Source organism: Osmia lignaria, chromosome 8 (assembly GCF_051020975.1).
Source record: "Osmia lignaria lignaria isolate PbOS001 chromosome 8, iyOsmLign1, whole genome shotgun sequence".
Taxonomy (NCBI): Eukaryota; Metazoa; Arthropoda; class Insecta; order Hymenoptera; family Megachilidae; genus Osmia; species Osmia lignaria.
The window spans coordinates 15,653,209-15,668,572 of NC_135039.1; the positions used below are offsets into that span (position 1 = coordinate 15,653,209).

At 36.7% G+C, this 15,364-nt stretch overlaps 1 protein-coding gene across 15 annotated transcripts; it reads left to right on the forward strand.

Moving 5' to 3' along the window:
- Positions 1-67: 67 nt before the first annotated feature.
- LOC117606596 (sex-lethal homolog) lies at positions 68-14,728 on the forward strand. Of its 15 annotated transcripts, none has more exons than XM_034329268.2 (8): positions 68-207; positions 294-358; positions 449-708; positions 3,204-3,543; positions 3,621-3,796; positions 3,878-3,991; positions 4,673-4,833; positions 11,568-14,728. In XM_034329268.2, the coding sequence occupies exons 3-8, from the start codon at positions 653-655 to the stop codon at positions 11,819-11,821; spliced, it is 1,101 nt and encodes a 366-aa protein (XP_034185159.2). In that variant the 5' UTR covers positions 68-207; positions 294-358; positions 449-652; the 3' UTR covers positions 11,822-14,728. The 15 variants fall into 15 exon arrangements, with proteins under 15 accessions (XP_034185159.2, XP_034185160.2, XP_034185158.2 ...); XM_034329269.2 differs by having other exon boundaries at positions 452-708; XM_034329267.2 differs by having other exon boundaries at positions 501-708.
- The last annotated feature ends 636 nt before the right edge of the window (positions 14,729-15,364 follow it).

A 15,364-nucleotide genomic window follows, 5' to 3' on the forward strand; every position in this document is an offset into this window, starting at 1 on the left:
GAAGAAGAAATTAATGAAACGAAATCATTTATATATGTTTAATTGAAAAGAAATATTTTAATATTAGTTTTCAGTGAAAGATATCGACGCTTCAGAATGTTTGAAAAATGATCGATGTGGCGCTCAAAAGAAGATGCACCACTGACACCTAACCTTTACGTCCGATTGTCGTTTGTTCTAAACTGCGATAAAAATATTCAAATTCAGGTATTCAGTTTGTCATTTATTTAAATAAAATACAGCGTATAAATTGATAAAAAGTTAACGCGATTGAATAATTTTGTTATTCGTAGTTTGTCGTTCGTTTGTTAACGTTGCGAAATCAGGTGGCAGTAACTTCACTAGTCAGGAAATAGAGGTACGATCAATTATCGCAGTACATTTTATTTGTATCACAATTGCGAATATTAAAGGAACGATTAATTTATAAATTTATTTATTTTAAAAGTAGACAATTTATTTTAATATTGTGAGGCTAATGCGCACGTGTGCATCAACAGCGCAGTCGTGAAGAGGAAAATCAGAATAAAATGCATCGTTGCATGTAAAAATGCATCTAAAATGCGACACAATTGGCATGCGAAAATGAAAATACGTTTCCTGCCACAGAAGATATTTTAACGTTCGGTGTTATGTTTTATGGACACTTGAAATGGATTTTCTCGAAAAAAAAGAAGATACGCATAACAACATGAATCCCCAAACGGAGTAAGTTTTCTATTTACGTGTAATTCTTATTATAAAATGTAATATGGAAAAAAAAGAGATACAATTTCGTGATAATCTATTTAATAGATTTTTATCACGTTTGATTAGTTACAGAATCTAGGTCGAGGTTAGAAATTATAGATATCCTGATTGATTATTACTGCATAATAATTTGTTTACATATTTTTGATTATTTTTATGCTTTTGAAACATCTTACTACATTTATCATCCTGTTATTTTTATTATGCTGCGCAAATTATCAAGTTTTATTTGGAAAGCGAGAGAACATGTATGTATATGTTTACCGCAAATTTAATCGCGTGGCAATGCGTAATAGCGCAATGCAGTATTTTACGATTTGTAGAATTCAAAAAGATCGCCTTTTTTTTGGAAGAGACATATTTAAAGATCACCGTACGTATTTTTTATTTTTATAATTGTTTTACAAATTCCAATGATTAATAGAATAACTTCGTTTCGTTAAACAAAATAGAGCAGAAATGTAAGAAATGACAGACGCGACCGCTCGAGAAACAAAAGTCTCCTGTTCAAGTTTGCAAAGTTCCATCACGATAAATTTCGGATAGTTTTAAAAAGAAACTACGTAAAAATATCGTGAGAAGTTTGCGATGTTTGCTGCTTCTTACTGGGAGGCATTGTCGAGGTATGTTCAATTATAAACATTTAAAAAGAGATGTACATCTTCTTCGCATACATACATTTTCTCTATATGCATATAGAATTGTACTGGTAATAAGAATATTGATTGCGGTAATCATTTAATTTTATCATAACGGCTAAGATGGCGATGAAAAGGATAGTCGTATGTTCAGTCTGTTAAAAAATTACTGTTCGAAGAATAGAGTAACGAAGGAAAAATTTGGCATAGAATTCGTGTAAACATGCGCCAGAAATTTAGGCGGGATGTCCCGCCCCATGTGTAGCCTGGCCGTTATACGTATACATATTTCCTGTGAGTGAGAGTGGCATATAGTGGGGTAGCGTGCCGCGAGAGGGTGCCGTGCGAGGCAGGTCAGGGCTGGGGCTCAGTACGTTTGCGTACGCCGTTTCGTTTGTGTCGGGTATTAAGTGTTCCTCCGCGATTCTTCGCTCGCTGCTTCTCTCCACTCTCTGTGTTGGATTCTCGGGCAAGCGTGAATCAACGTAGTATCGAATCAAAGGCATAAGTGATAACAAGTATGTGCTCCGCGATGGTGCAGCGAGCTTACATAATTGTTGGCGTACATTGAGAGAGTTGCATATACGCGCGTGTCACGAGTGAGTGCGTGCTACTCTTTTCCGTTGATCCCACTATTCACAGCGTTTTCTTTCACTGATTCTCTCCTGCTTCGGTACGTATGTTTTATTCACTTCCTTTCTGTTACCTCTACCCTATTTCTACCGAAGGTTTTATCTTCTACCCGTTATCCGTCTCTGTCCTTCCCGCTCCCGTGCCCTCTTTTCTTCTCACTCCCTCCATATTCTGACAGCTTGGTCGATTCACGAATCCGCCGGGCCATACGCTTTTCCCCGGGCCTCTTTAAAATAAGGTCAAAGGGTTACCTGTGTCCTGGAATTCCGTCGTGTGAAGTTTTCTTTTTTTCTTTCCTTTCTACGGAAATTATTGATCGGAAATTACTGTACGGGAGGAAATTATCGTTGGCTATCGATGAATGACCGTAAAGAATTGGAGCGTTTGGCTGGCCGTGATTCGGTCCCTAGTAAAAATCGAGTACAATCGGTAAACAATAAACAAATCAGACACGTTCGCTCGAGTACGCGGAAGTTCTCGTCAACGAAGCGTGCTCTCTCTATTTTTTTTTTTTTTTTTTTTCACAATTCGTTGAACCCGCAGCTAGATAAACACAGAAAAAAAGTTAGTATATTTGGAGATAGTTTTTCTTTTAAGTATTATTTTTGTTTTTAAGTTTCTTTTCTGCCTCTAGTTAAGTTATATTTCCTTGGTTTATCATTAAGTATTTCACTTTTTCTGTTATGGTTGCATATAAAAAGGTTATGATACAGGTATTTTGTACATGAATATTCTGTTCTTTTTTTGTATCGTTAGCACATATGGAACTGAACCAGTACTAATAAATTTTCTGTATATTCTCATGCATGATTCTTTCCTAGCTATTTATTAATCAATTATTCTGCTCCAATTCTATCTACAAAATTCTACTTCTCTTAGCAATCAACGCGCTATCTATTGGTTGAATTTTGTTTGTTTTACTCATGGCTACTAGCTGGTTCCGTTTTGTCCTTACTTGCCTTTGTTTGTTTGTTTCTGATATACAGGTCTGGCATCATATACATATATGTATATATGCAGATTTATTTTCTATTTATTTTAAATTGCTTAAGAAAGCGAGAGCATTCAAAAAGCGCAGACTGAGCAACGATCATGGCATTGCACGGGGAAGAAGTAGTAATGACTTTGTTTATATTTTTTGTATTTGCTGATTCCATCAATGGTTTCGCTGGGAAATATCAGTTGGAGTACGCAACAGTTGCCGAACTCTCAGCCAACGGACGCGGATCAACAAGAACAGCAGAACCAAACTGCAAGCGGAAAAGTGGACCAAGATCCTATAGAGCTTACCAAAATGACGGATCAAAGAGAGCAACAACTACAACAACAGCAGCACCAGCAACAGCCCCAACAACTACCGCAGCAACAACAGCAGTCCCATCAACAAATGAAAGGCAATGAAGAACCAAGAACTAACTTAATCATCAACTATCTACCACAAAGTATGACAGAGAAGGATCTTTACAGTCTGTTTGTAACTATTGGACCTGTGGAATCCTGTCGCGTTATGAAAGATTATAAAGTAAATTGATTTTGCAAATCCATATTGGTTAGTTCAGCTATGTATATGTAATCTACACGTGTCTTTTAATTTTATAGACTGGATACAGTTATGGTTTTGGGTTCGTTAATTACGCAAAAGCCGAAGATGCGGCCACAGCCATAAACACCTTAAACGGGCTTCAGGTTCAAAACAAAAGACTAAAAGTATCTTTCGCACGACCATCTGGTGAAGAAATCAAAGAAACCAATCTCTATGTTACAAATTTACCAAGGTAAAATACGTTAATAAATACTCATCGAATGTGTGCGCGAAATCGTACAACAATAATACTGAATTTTTCTTTTTTATTTAGAAATATAACAGAAAGCCAGATCGATGATATATTTAGCAAATATGGTAATATCGTACAAAAAAATATTCTCAAAGACAAAATCACTGGTTTACCAAGAGGTGTGGCATTTGTAAGGTACGTTACTTTCCTGATATTCGTGATCTTGAATTACCAACAGCTCCAACGAAGTTTTGTATTACAAAAGAATATCACTTAGCATAGTAGAGCAAATAGCTGTGCTAACGAAGAGTATAGTTTATGTTTATTGGCATTGTGCCGTGTTTGTCATAATTAGGGAAGCGGCAACAAGATGTAATAGAAGTATCGTGAGATTTTTTTTATTTAAACAGTTACTATTTTTCTTATAACGTGTAACTTATAAAACAGCTGTTCTCTGTTGAATAAATTATCCCTCGTCATTATGCAATGGTTAGTCATGCATATCGCCCGTTTATTTATTTTCCAAGATCTTTGCTCGCCAAATTATTTTTGCACAGCTCTCAGCCGCATTTGACTTGCATAATTTCGATTTACCCCACTTACTAACTACCGACCTACTTACCTACGAAAAACATGAATTGTGATGCAGTAGTGATTTGTGGCAGGAAAATAGTACTTAAACTGTGTCAACTAACTTGAAATAGAATCTGATCTAGTTTGACAATTTCTCTTAATTTTGGCAGATTCTAATGACCCTCTAGACCGCTACTGATGAATCTTTTATAAGACTTGCAGCTGGCAGAGAATCTCGCGATTCTGTGCCAACGGATAGTTGAGAAATTAAAGAATTCATTTTAAGATATCTCATTTTTTTAGATTCGATAAACGGGAAGAGGCGCAAGAGGCGATCGCGCGGCTACACGGCACAATACCAGAAGGCGGATCAGAGCCACTTAGCGTAAAAATCGCGGAGGAACATGGAAAACAAAAAGCGGCGTACTATGCAGGATGGCAAGCTGGCTACAACCAGAGTCGAGGTAAGTAACTTCGGTTGTTTACTTATACAACTGATCTTGCCCGAATTTCTTTTCTCTTCAACCTGACAGTAGAAATTGTCACTTTGATAATACAATGAAACGTCGATAAATCATTCTTTTTTTGAAATTAAATCACTTTATTTTCTAGATCAACTAATCGACGTTTTATCATCATCAGATATTTGATTGCACATACAACTAAACTGAAAGTACAGATAGATTTTTACTGACAGGTGTGAGATTTGCATTTTGGCTTTCTATGAATTTTTCTAAAGTCGCAATAAACCGTTAAGTTTTTTATTACCGTTGTTGGAATTGTAGAAGCACCAAAATTTGAAAGAAATATTTTTCTTTTCTTTTTTTTTTTTTGTTCAAATAGAACGCATCTTCTCTTTATCTCTCTCTATCTTCTCTCTCTCTCTCTCTCTCTCTCTCTCTCTCCAGCTCATTTTCAAATCATCGTGTTTTGTTCGTTTTTTTCTTTTCTTGCGATGACACGCGAGCAAGTGAAACAGGTAGCGATTTCATTTTAATGTATTTCATAACGTAGTTGCAAGGTGTATCAAATTTTGTTGTATCTTTTTTCGAATATGCTGTTAAGGATGTAGATGATCTTTCAGCCAGAATCTTTTCATTTTCGTTGTATGGTTGAGAGTTGGATCGATTCGAACCGAAAGACCCTTTGCATCATTGATAGCATGTGAGAAGTGTGAAAACATGTCTAACATTTGAATTGTTTGCCAGATATGGCTGCATCTAAGTCAAAGTACAGCGAAGATTGAAAAAGCTGTTTGCGTTCTAATGCGTGCAACGAATAATGCAGCAGATTTTCTGCGAATATTGTGGAGACACGTTTCTTGTCGCGGCCTATTTTGTTCCTCTGTGTTCTCTCTGTTTTTGTTACAAGTTTTACGAAAAGTTGTGCGCATGAAATTATTTCACGTGTTAAGAGAGAAGACTCTGGCAGTGGTTGAAAGAGATTCCCTTTGCAGATGGACACAAGAATGCAAATGTAGTGCTGCTGTGATAGAAAAAAAAAAAAGTTTTGTTGTGTGATGATCTTTTAGTGAACGAACAAGAAACAGAAACTGAACAATTGTTGTATTCCGCTAATCAGTGGCAGCTTGTGGTTATAAAGAAAGAAAGAAAAAAAAGAAAGAACACTTGCTGAGTTGTATTCTGCACACAAAGGCTGGTTTAGACATTTGTTTTTGGACGTTGCCTGGGTCAACGAATATTGTAACTCTGTTTTTCTAGTTGCCGCTGCTGCTGTTACTATGTTGATTTTGCCTCGTCGTTTCTAAAATTTGTTCAAGCCACGCTGTGGAACATCATCCTAGTTCTATCTTTGTGTCAGCAATGATTGTATATTTACGTACGACTTTAAGCTATTTGTAATCTTTTTTCTTTATTTCTTTTTGATAAAGCGTTGCATTTCCTATACATATAAATGTTTTGTTATCTGTCACTTAAAGAGACTTTGGAAATACATTTTCTGTTGAACAAGAAATTTGTTATATCCCCTCTTATGATCCTTCAATGAATGTGAGCGTGAATTACGTTCTATTTTTTTTTTTTTAATTATTTTATTATCATTTTTTCAATTAAGTGCATATAAACACTTAGGATTAAAGATCATTTTTTTATATATTAGAAACACAGCGCGACTGATGAATTTTGCAGTGTTTATGTTAAACAAAAAACGTATTTTCTCTCTATTCAAAGTAGGATTTTTTGTAACACAATGTTCCATGGCTCGTCTTTGTATGTTGCTCAAAATGGAGAGTAGGTGGTGGCAGTTACACAAAAGCACATTGTATATTAGAAATGCTAATTGTCTAATTGCGTATCGAGCAGCATATAAAGTATGCGGCTCCCCTGACACACACATTGTTATATGCCTGCGAATAATTATTATTTAGCGAGCGTCGTTGCTAATCCGTTAGTTCTGAAACAGATTGCATTTGCAGAAACGTGTGGCTTTAACAGAAAACTTGTTCAATGCATGGCTATGTCCTATGTCGAGCGATTATCATACGAAGTAATAAACAAATGTATTTCGAAAGTAGAATAACAGACTAAGAAGTAATAATGAATTTGTATAGGAAAAAATAATGATTTTTTTTTTTATTTTTGGAGGAAGGTACATTTGTTTAATACTGTACGCAAATACCCTCTAAGTGTCTACGAATAACTCTTTAACATGCCATTTTCATTTCTATGCTCGCCAATCCACGAAGGGGAACGTCTGTACCCGACCAGGAATAAATACCAACGTTACGCGCATTATCTTTATTAAAGAGAAGAACGCATTCTTGTTCGTACTCGTTGATCGTTACCCTTGCAGTTATGCTCACGAATTCTCTCCCATTTGGTGTGACAAGATCGGTATGATTAAGCGCGATTATATCAGCACGTTGTTACTATTGTAATGCGAAAATGATCCCCAGCGACTCGGGGGATTTCGCGACGGTCTTTAGGGGACTTCCGTTTTTTCTATGAGCGCAGTTCCGTTCCAACGATTTCGCTTTTGTATTCGCGCGACACGTCAGAACTTGTCTGTAACACCGAGCGTTAATTCCACGATTTGCTCAACGATTGTAAACATGTATTTTATCTTTGTAATCTTTTGGAGAACCATGTAGGAGAATCATCCTCCTCCAAAAGCGAGGCGGTCAAATACAGTCTCGACACTTTGATGGCTGAGTGTTTCATGGGACCCTTGTAATTTTATGCACCTTTCTTGTTATCTGAAAGGTTTATATTTAAGAGCTTCTGTAACGTACCCTGCAAAATTACCAATTCAGAAATTGTAAGCAGTACATGACATCAGACATCAAAGTGTTAAAGCATCAGAATACTCTTTGTAGCGTGTGCAGTTTAATGCATTGACACAATGGATGCAAACTCTTCTTCTTGGGTTACATTAATCAAAAATCATTTATAAATCCAATTTCCATTGAGATCAACGCGTTAAACAGACACAAGACTAGATTGGGAATGTTTATGCATTTACAATATATTGAAATAACAGTATAAAGATTCACAGTCTATCCGAATGATTGTATCATAACAGAAGAGTTTCTGAGTTTTACTTACATAGAGGAACCAAGTTGTTCTCTGTTCTACAATTTTGAGTAACTAGACGAGTGTTTCCGCGAGTAATTGCACAATTTTTACAACTATCTGTTCGTCGATAGTCTCCACTGAACGATACCCAGCGGATTGTAGATAGTGAAAGTATTTACAGACTATTGATTTCGTGAAAGGATCACGATACCGTTGCAGAATCATCCCTGCAATTAACACGTTCCTCTGTAACATTTTTCTATTATCTATATTAATTTTTATTTTTCTAACATAACACTACGAAAGAGAATGTAGCGTTCGGGAAGAACTTTTCTTTTAACAAATTAACAAGAATATTCGTATACTTTAAGTTAAAGGAATAATAAAACCTGGGAACGTGTTAATTAGGACTGATTCACTGTGTTAAATGTAAACGAGATTAAGTAGAAGGAAGAATCGTTATCAGAGGATACCGATTTTTTCTCCTCGTTAAATGATTTTCGCTGTTAACAACTTTCGTCCTTTTAATCCTAATATACATATACATATATATTATATATACATATACGGATCGAAGCGTTTTCAGAGGAGGTTGGATCTCGAGTTAGCTAGAAAGAAATGTATCTCCTACGATCCTGACAATCGTTCCTTTTTTAAAGTTTTCTCGCGATTCAAGCGATCCATCAGGACGTTTTCTCGATGTGTCCGTCTTGACGTTATCAAATTAAATAGATCCAAGTAGGAGGTACGATCCACCTCGCTCGTTATAATAATGCGTTCAGGTGCTTAATATTAAGAATCGGGGGTGTACAACCTTTTCTTAAAATCGTTCGATATCTCATTTCTTGCTTTATAAGGGAAAAAATTGAAAAATAGATTACTAGGTGGTGAAATAATTAGAGTATCCAAACTACTAAGAGTGTGTTCTTTTAAATTAACAAAAGTATCTTGTTGCTAACTAATTAGAAAAATGTTCTTCCATGTACAAGCTTATGAATGAACACTTGAACTATCAAAAGTAAATAGTAATTAAGAAAGCTAAGTTGTAGATAGATATAATATTAGTATAGATCCTAGTTAATTAAATCTCTTGATGCAGAAATTGGTTGTGCATTCCCTTGAAGAAAGAAATAAAGATTGAAGATCAGAATAAAAAGATAAAAGCTCTCTCTGTTTTAGGAGAATTTAATATTGCGAATACGCCGGTATTTGAGCCGTTCCCGCATGCGTCTGTTTGTCAAATTATTCCTATCGTTGCGAGTTACCATTCGAAAATGAAAAGAAGAAAAATCAAATCGCAGCGGCAGGATAAAAGGCGGAGGTTGGATAAATGAATTAATTAGTCGATAAGATTTCACGTAATTCCTTCAGAATTATTATTCATGTTACGAAAACCAACTCGTGTCATTCTTTCCATTGAAATAAAGAAATTTTGGAAAAAATGAATTCATGGAACTTGCAATTGTTTCGCACACATCCTTTTGATTTTTTCATTTTGTTTAAACGAAAGAATGACGCGAATGGTTTATTTGTAAATATGCGGACGGATATCCTAGTGGAAATTCGAATTTTTAACGCGTTAAGTAGTAAATCGTAAGGTTTAACGGTTCGAAGATTGTACGAAATGGTGAATCCCGAAGTCCAGTAGCGCTAATGATGGCTGTGATATGGAATAAGGAAAACAAAAACTAAGAGAGAATGAAAGAAAAAAAAAAAAAAACGAAAAACACACGATGAAAAAAAAAAAATATGAATCCGATAAAACTCGCTACTCTTTTCCTCGCTCTCTGTCACTCGTTCCTCTTTGTCACTGTTTTCCTGGAAAAATCCGATTTTTCCCAACGCACAATATTTCTTCGTTTTTGATCTTGCAAAAGAACATCTCGTGTCTCATTGAATTACACTACGAAAAAAAGGATAACCGATATTTATTTTTGTAAAATAATTATAAACATAATTCTTTCAAAGAAAATATATGATTCCCTTTTGTAAGATCAAAGATGAAGGATGAATATAATCAAAGAATCATTGAAGAAGAATGTCGTATTTTATTGTTATTAAAGAACGAAATGTTTACAATAGATTGGAGAGCGATGAAAAATCGAGGGACAGAGAATTCTCTTTCGAGATGAATGACACTCGGTTAAAAATGCCTGCGACATTCCCAATAATACATTCGTCGTATTTTTCTCTTCTTCTTCTTCTTCTGAGAGAAAAGAGTTTACTGTAAATTGATCTCGGATTAGAATTAATAGCGTTTCAACGATACGCAAAGTGAACCGGAACTCGTGGCACTTACAGTCGGAAACAGAATAATTAAATTATATCAAAACTAGGAAAGAAATATTTTTTTGTTAATTTTCAATTTCACTATTTTCTGTTGGTATACTCAGGTTGTTGCATATGAAATGCATTTTGTATGAAGAATATTAATGAAATATTTATGTAGATCATTTCTTTAGATCTTCACGTGTATTATCTTGAATACTATACTACAGCTTTTTAATATTTCTTCTTTTGTTTACCTTAACAATGTAAATTTATAAGAAATAACGAGAATAGTGTAATTTCATTGCACTTGAATCAGAAAGCAAATACATTATATCAGAATTCGTTGCAAGGTCAAATTAATTTTGTTCTTCTTTTATTTTAGGCCACGCCAAACTACTCAGCTAAGATTCCTTCTTTTCCTTTCCAAGAGAGAAAGAATATCTCACGATCCTCCTGTCCGCTTTGCGCTTGCAAAAAGGAACACAAAAAGGACACGTTACATATACATAATATATACACGATTGTATGGTAGATTAAACCGATCAAATTAACACTTGTTGTACGGAATATTTCTATTCGAACGCGTTGAACATCGAGTGCGTGGCATTATGGCGACAAAAAAAAAAAGTCTCCTAAACGCCGGCTGCAGATTTTGTGCTGATGATTTGCTTCAGGCGCTTCATTTATTAGATCATTTCACTGCTTCCTATCATAAAGGATTAACTTCAGAATTCATGGGACAGTCACAATAACAAAACGTAAAGAGGCAGTTCAAGTGTTCAACCCTTGAATGGGCAACCAGGTATACGTTGAAGCTTTAACATATAAATCTTTTGCACAAATTTTTACTTTAAAAAGATACATCAACTTTAGAATGCCCTTGGAGAATAGGGATCCAGAGTGATTTTCCAGTATTTTTACAATAATATAAAAAATTGTTAAAAGAAGTATAGAAGTGGATAAGTGGTTGCCCATACAAGGGTTGAATTCTATTTTGAGATTGTTCTAATTGTACCATTACTTACCATCATCAGAATGACCCGAGCAAGTCGTCAGGACAAAATTGAACACATGAAAGAGAGAGAGAGAGAGAGAGAAATGTAGATTTAAACCAGCGTGTCTCGTTCCTTCCGGTTGACACGAGTATCTTATACATACCTTTCTTATTCTCGTTGCTACCGGTCACACGTGATTCCACGTGATACTGTAGTTGCTCGTTAAATTTGATTAAAACATTAGAAAGGAAAGTCTAACAGATGTCCACTTTATTCGCCACCACCACCACCACCACCACCACTACCTTCTCCAGTAATACTCAAGCTTCAATTCCTGTAAAAAGAAAAGTATGTTAATTAAAAAAATACATTTGATTGACTGAAAACAACTGTTTACAGGTACTGGTGGTAGCCTGAGCGGTGGAGGAAGAGGCAGAGGCGTCAGTGGACCACCAGGAATGGGCATGGGTATCAGTGGCAGTGGTCCAGGGATGCTGGGCAGAGCAGGTGGATTCGGACCACGCGGAGGGCCACACGGTGGATTCATTGGAGGAAGCGGTGGGCCAGGAGCCATGAGAATGGAGAAGATTCACCCTCATCGTTTCAATCCCATAGGGATGGGCGGTGGTTACGTACAGTCGCATTTCTGGTGACCTAGCGTCGACAACCTGGCGAGCAAAACAGCACCAACCACGTACCTTTCTGCGTTCAACCGGAGAGCAAGCTGCGACGATCGTCGTTGCCGTTCGTAATCGCTGAAAGAACAGGAAGAGGACATCGAGGATCAACAAAGTTGCTACTCGATACACAGGGTACACGATGCTATGCGCTCGAAGCAGCCTGACATCGTGTTTCTCGTCGATGCGGACCTTGTAGCTCGGGAAGCTTAGGGACAGACTGATAACCACGAATCTGTAAATTATTCTGCGCGATGCATAGTATTTAATGATGTTTCTACGTGCCTGTACCAAAGCTCGGAACACCTAGTATTTGTACATCCAGTTATGGACACTCGAGACCCATTCATGGTTGGTGGGTCGTCTCGATTAATCGTAGTTCAGCTCGAGTTCTTTAAAAGGACTTAGATCAATGGTTTTTAACCCTTTCACTACAGAAGATCATTATAGCGGTCCATTGGAAACTTACCTCTATTTATAGATAGTAGTTTTTCAGGAGTCTGGGTACAAACAGTGTCCTTTAGGAAAGTGGAAGCATTAGAATACTTTTTTAAAGGACACATTTTACACCTAAGCCATAAACATTACTATCTGTGATAATCTGTTACCCCTATGTAGGCCACTATAATGGAGCATCAATCAACCTCTTTGAAAGGGTCTAAATAATTGTTAAAATTAAAAGCTTGATTAAATTGTACATACGATCAATGAATTCTTCGCTTATTTAAATTAATTGAGTTTAAAGCACCTTGGCTAGCTTCGTTGTAGCAAAAGGGTTAAAAGCCTTGAAACAGATTAGGTCCATTGCAAGCCCTCCAAATATACATATGTAAGCTAACGTCTGTGTCACCGAATTCGATCGACTGCTTGAATAAATTTTAACTTCTTCTCGTAACGAGATTTCCATTGAAAGAGTACAGCTTCGTCGGGAGACACATCAGCAAAGTATCTTCCGACGAGGCTCGGTCTTTCAGAAGGACGTTGTTCGTTGAAGATTTGAAAAATGTTCGACAGAGCTTAATTGTAAACGATTTCGAAGCGAACAGATCGCGCTCATCGCCACTTCATCGACATCCCTTTTTATCGTTACGACCTCTGATCCCTCGTCTAGCTTTTATATTACCTTCGTTCTATTGTGCGTTTAAATTAGTGGCGTGTTCGGTCCCGTCGATGAAACGATCCTCGTCGAACGTAACGCGTTGTTGAGGTACAAATCGCTTGGCCACCGATTCGTCACTTTAGAGCTAACTTAGTCATGCTCGGTGGCAAAGTTACACCGTGCTAAATTATCTCTGTTATCGCGGCTCTGAGATCGTTCACAGGAATTCTATTGTTCTTCTGGCAGTCGACACGCGATTCCTTATGTTTAAATAAAACACGTTTACTGGCCAAAAGCAGGAAATCTTCGTTAAAGTGTAAAAGAATTTTGTTGAGGGTAGGATTAAGAGGTACTCTCTGAAAAATTAGAATTATATTTCAATCATTGGTGTATCGCGACAATTCAGTATATCTGAACAAAGTACCTGTCAATGACTCAACTGGAGATTCTACGTGTATGCTTCTGTCCAATAAACTTGTGTAATATTATAGTTAAATTGGAACGAGTACAGGGTTCTCTTAGCTTTGATCAGCTTCAAGTATGCTCGGCTAATCTAGAAGCTAAGAGAGAAATGAAAGATGTAGGTGTCGAATGCTGGTTTTCCTTTACGGTTAAGCGTTTTATCTTGCGTGTTAGGAGGGGGGCACGTTGGAAGTAAAAAGCTAAGAGTTCTACGTGTTGTTGTACATTTCCTTTTTAATGGTTCTAACTCTTGAAACTTTATCGAACGTTTCACGTTAAGAAGTTTTATTCGAGTCAGCGTGCAGAAAGGGGATAGGTGTTTTCCCCCGTACAGCGTTGGACAACGATGGCTGCTGGTATCTGAAAGCTTTTTACGCTTAGAAATCAAAATTATTTTGGTACCGCTGAAAAATATACTCGCTTTTAGAAAAGAAACGAATGTATTAAACGAATTAAACGAACACTTATGCACCGTCGTTGTCTTCCGGACTGATAAGAGTTAGTTGCATGGTCGTGTGCAGTTTAGGTTTCTCTCAGTTAAAAGAATAATTAACCGATAATTAAGAGAAGCCCAGGTTGCGCCAGAGTGTACATAAAAATTGTAACGGAAACACGCCATTAATCCGCGGCACGTTATAGAAAGGGAAAAAAGAAATGAGACTGACTTTTTATAGGGGACAAATTTCACGCGAACATTTTAAAAAATCGAAATTGCCTTATTACGTATCATCGTGAAGCCAGCTAGATTTTCTTTTCCGTTTCTTCTTTCTCCGTTTCTTTTTTGTGTGTTTTATTTTTTTATTAGAATTTCGTGTCGCAGCTGCGCGTTCGCTGCGGGACTGTTCAAAAGGGAAAAGGATTTCAGGAAAGAAAAAAGAGAAGAAAACGCTCTTCGTAGTCACCTTTATCTCATTAACTCGAATTTTCTATGGCACCGATAGTGCGTTCGTTTTTGTTAACATGTTCCCTGCTGTACACCATTTCTGCGTTGATGGTCGAAGGCTTCGAGTCAAACTTAAAAATCGTATTTTACATGTTTAATTATCGGGAATGTTACGATTTTGCCCAGTTTAACGGTGAATCAAAGAATATTGTCTCTGCGAACAATATTATCTCTTAGTTAATTAAAGTTGTGCCTCTGATAAATGTCGTGGGTCACCGGTGGTCTCACCCATAGGACATGGAACGTGTTAACAAATGAAACGAATCCTGCACTGTATCAACGATTCTTTTGTTAACAACATTCATACAATCATACACTCTTTCTGACTTTCTCTCTCTTTCTCTCTCTCTCTCTCTCTCTCTCTCTCTCTCTCTCTCTCTCGATAATTCATAGTTCTAAGATCTAATTATTTAAGACGAAATAAAATATCTGTAAACGGAAAAATTCCACTGGTTGTATGTAATCTGTTGTGCAAAGAGGGCGAGAAAATGTAGTCAGGAATTCTTGTGAAACAGTTATTTATTGTAGTCGCGTCGAACCACGACTCGTCAGTTTTCTACTTGTACAAAAAAGAAAAAAGAAAGAAAAAAAAAAAAGAAGTTGAACAATTGTTAAAAAAAAAAAGTAATGGAAAAAGTTTGATGCGATCAACCGAGTACGTTGTTGCCCTTCAAAAGGCAGCTTGCATTTGTTAACGAAGCAAAGTGCCCGATGACGAGCCGCAACGTACCCAGCTTAGAAACGTTTTGTGGTTTCTTCAATCTGTACTCCAATTCCAGAACACTCCTGTAAACAGTATTGTAAAAGTGTTGGAAGCTTTCTGTCCGTGTACACTGTTCAATTTACAAGATTTTAACTGAACCGCTTACAAAGAACCGTGTATTTTTCACATCACACACTAACACTGAAAACTTTTCTCTCCGGGCCAAGAGTATCCAGCAGCTTGAAGATTCGATCCAGAGAGGATGTACATTGCGCGGAGAATACTTTCGGTTTGAGCATTTTTGAACATTGT

What these genes read in the sequence shown, in the direction of transcription:
- LOC117606596 (XM_034329268.2), top strand. Translation starts at nt 653, where the DNA reads ATGGATTTTCTCGAAAAAAAAGAAGATACGCATAACAACATGAATCCC. An exon ending in AACATGAATCCCCAAACGGA is followed by an intron (nt 709 to 3,203) that starts GTAAGTTTTCTA and finishes GGGAAATATCAG; the next exon opens with TTGGAGTACGCAACAGTTGC. An exon ending in GCGTTATGAAAGATTATAAA is followed by an intron (nt 3,544 to 3,620) that starts GTAAATTGATTT and finishes TTAATTTTATAG; the next exon opens with ACTGGATACAGTTATGGTTT.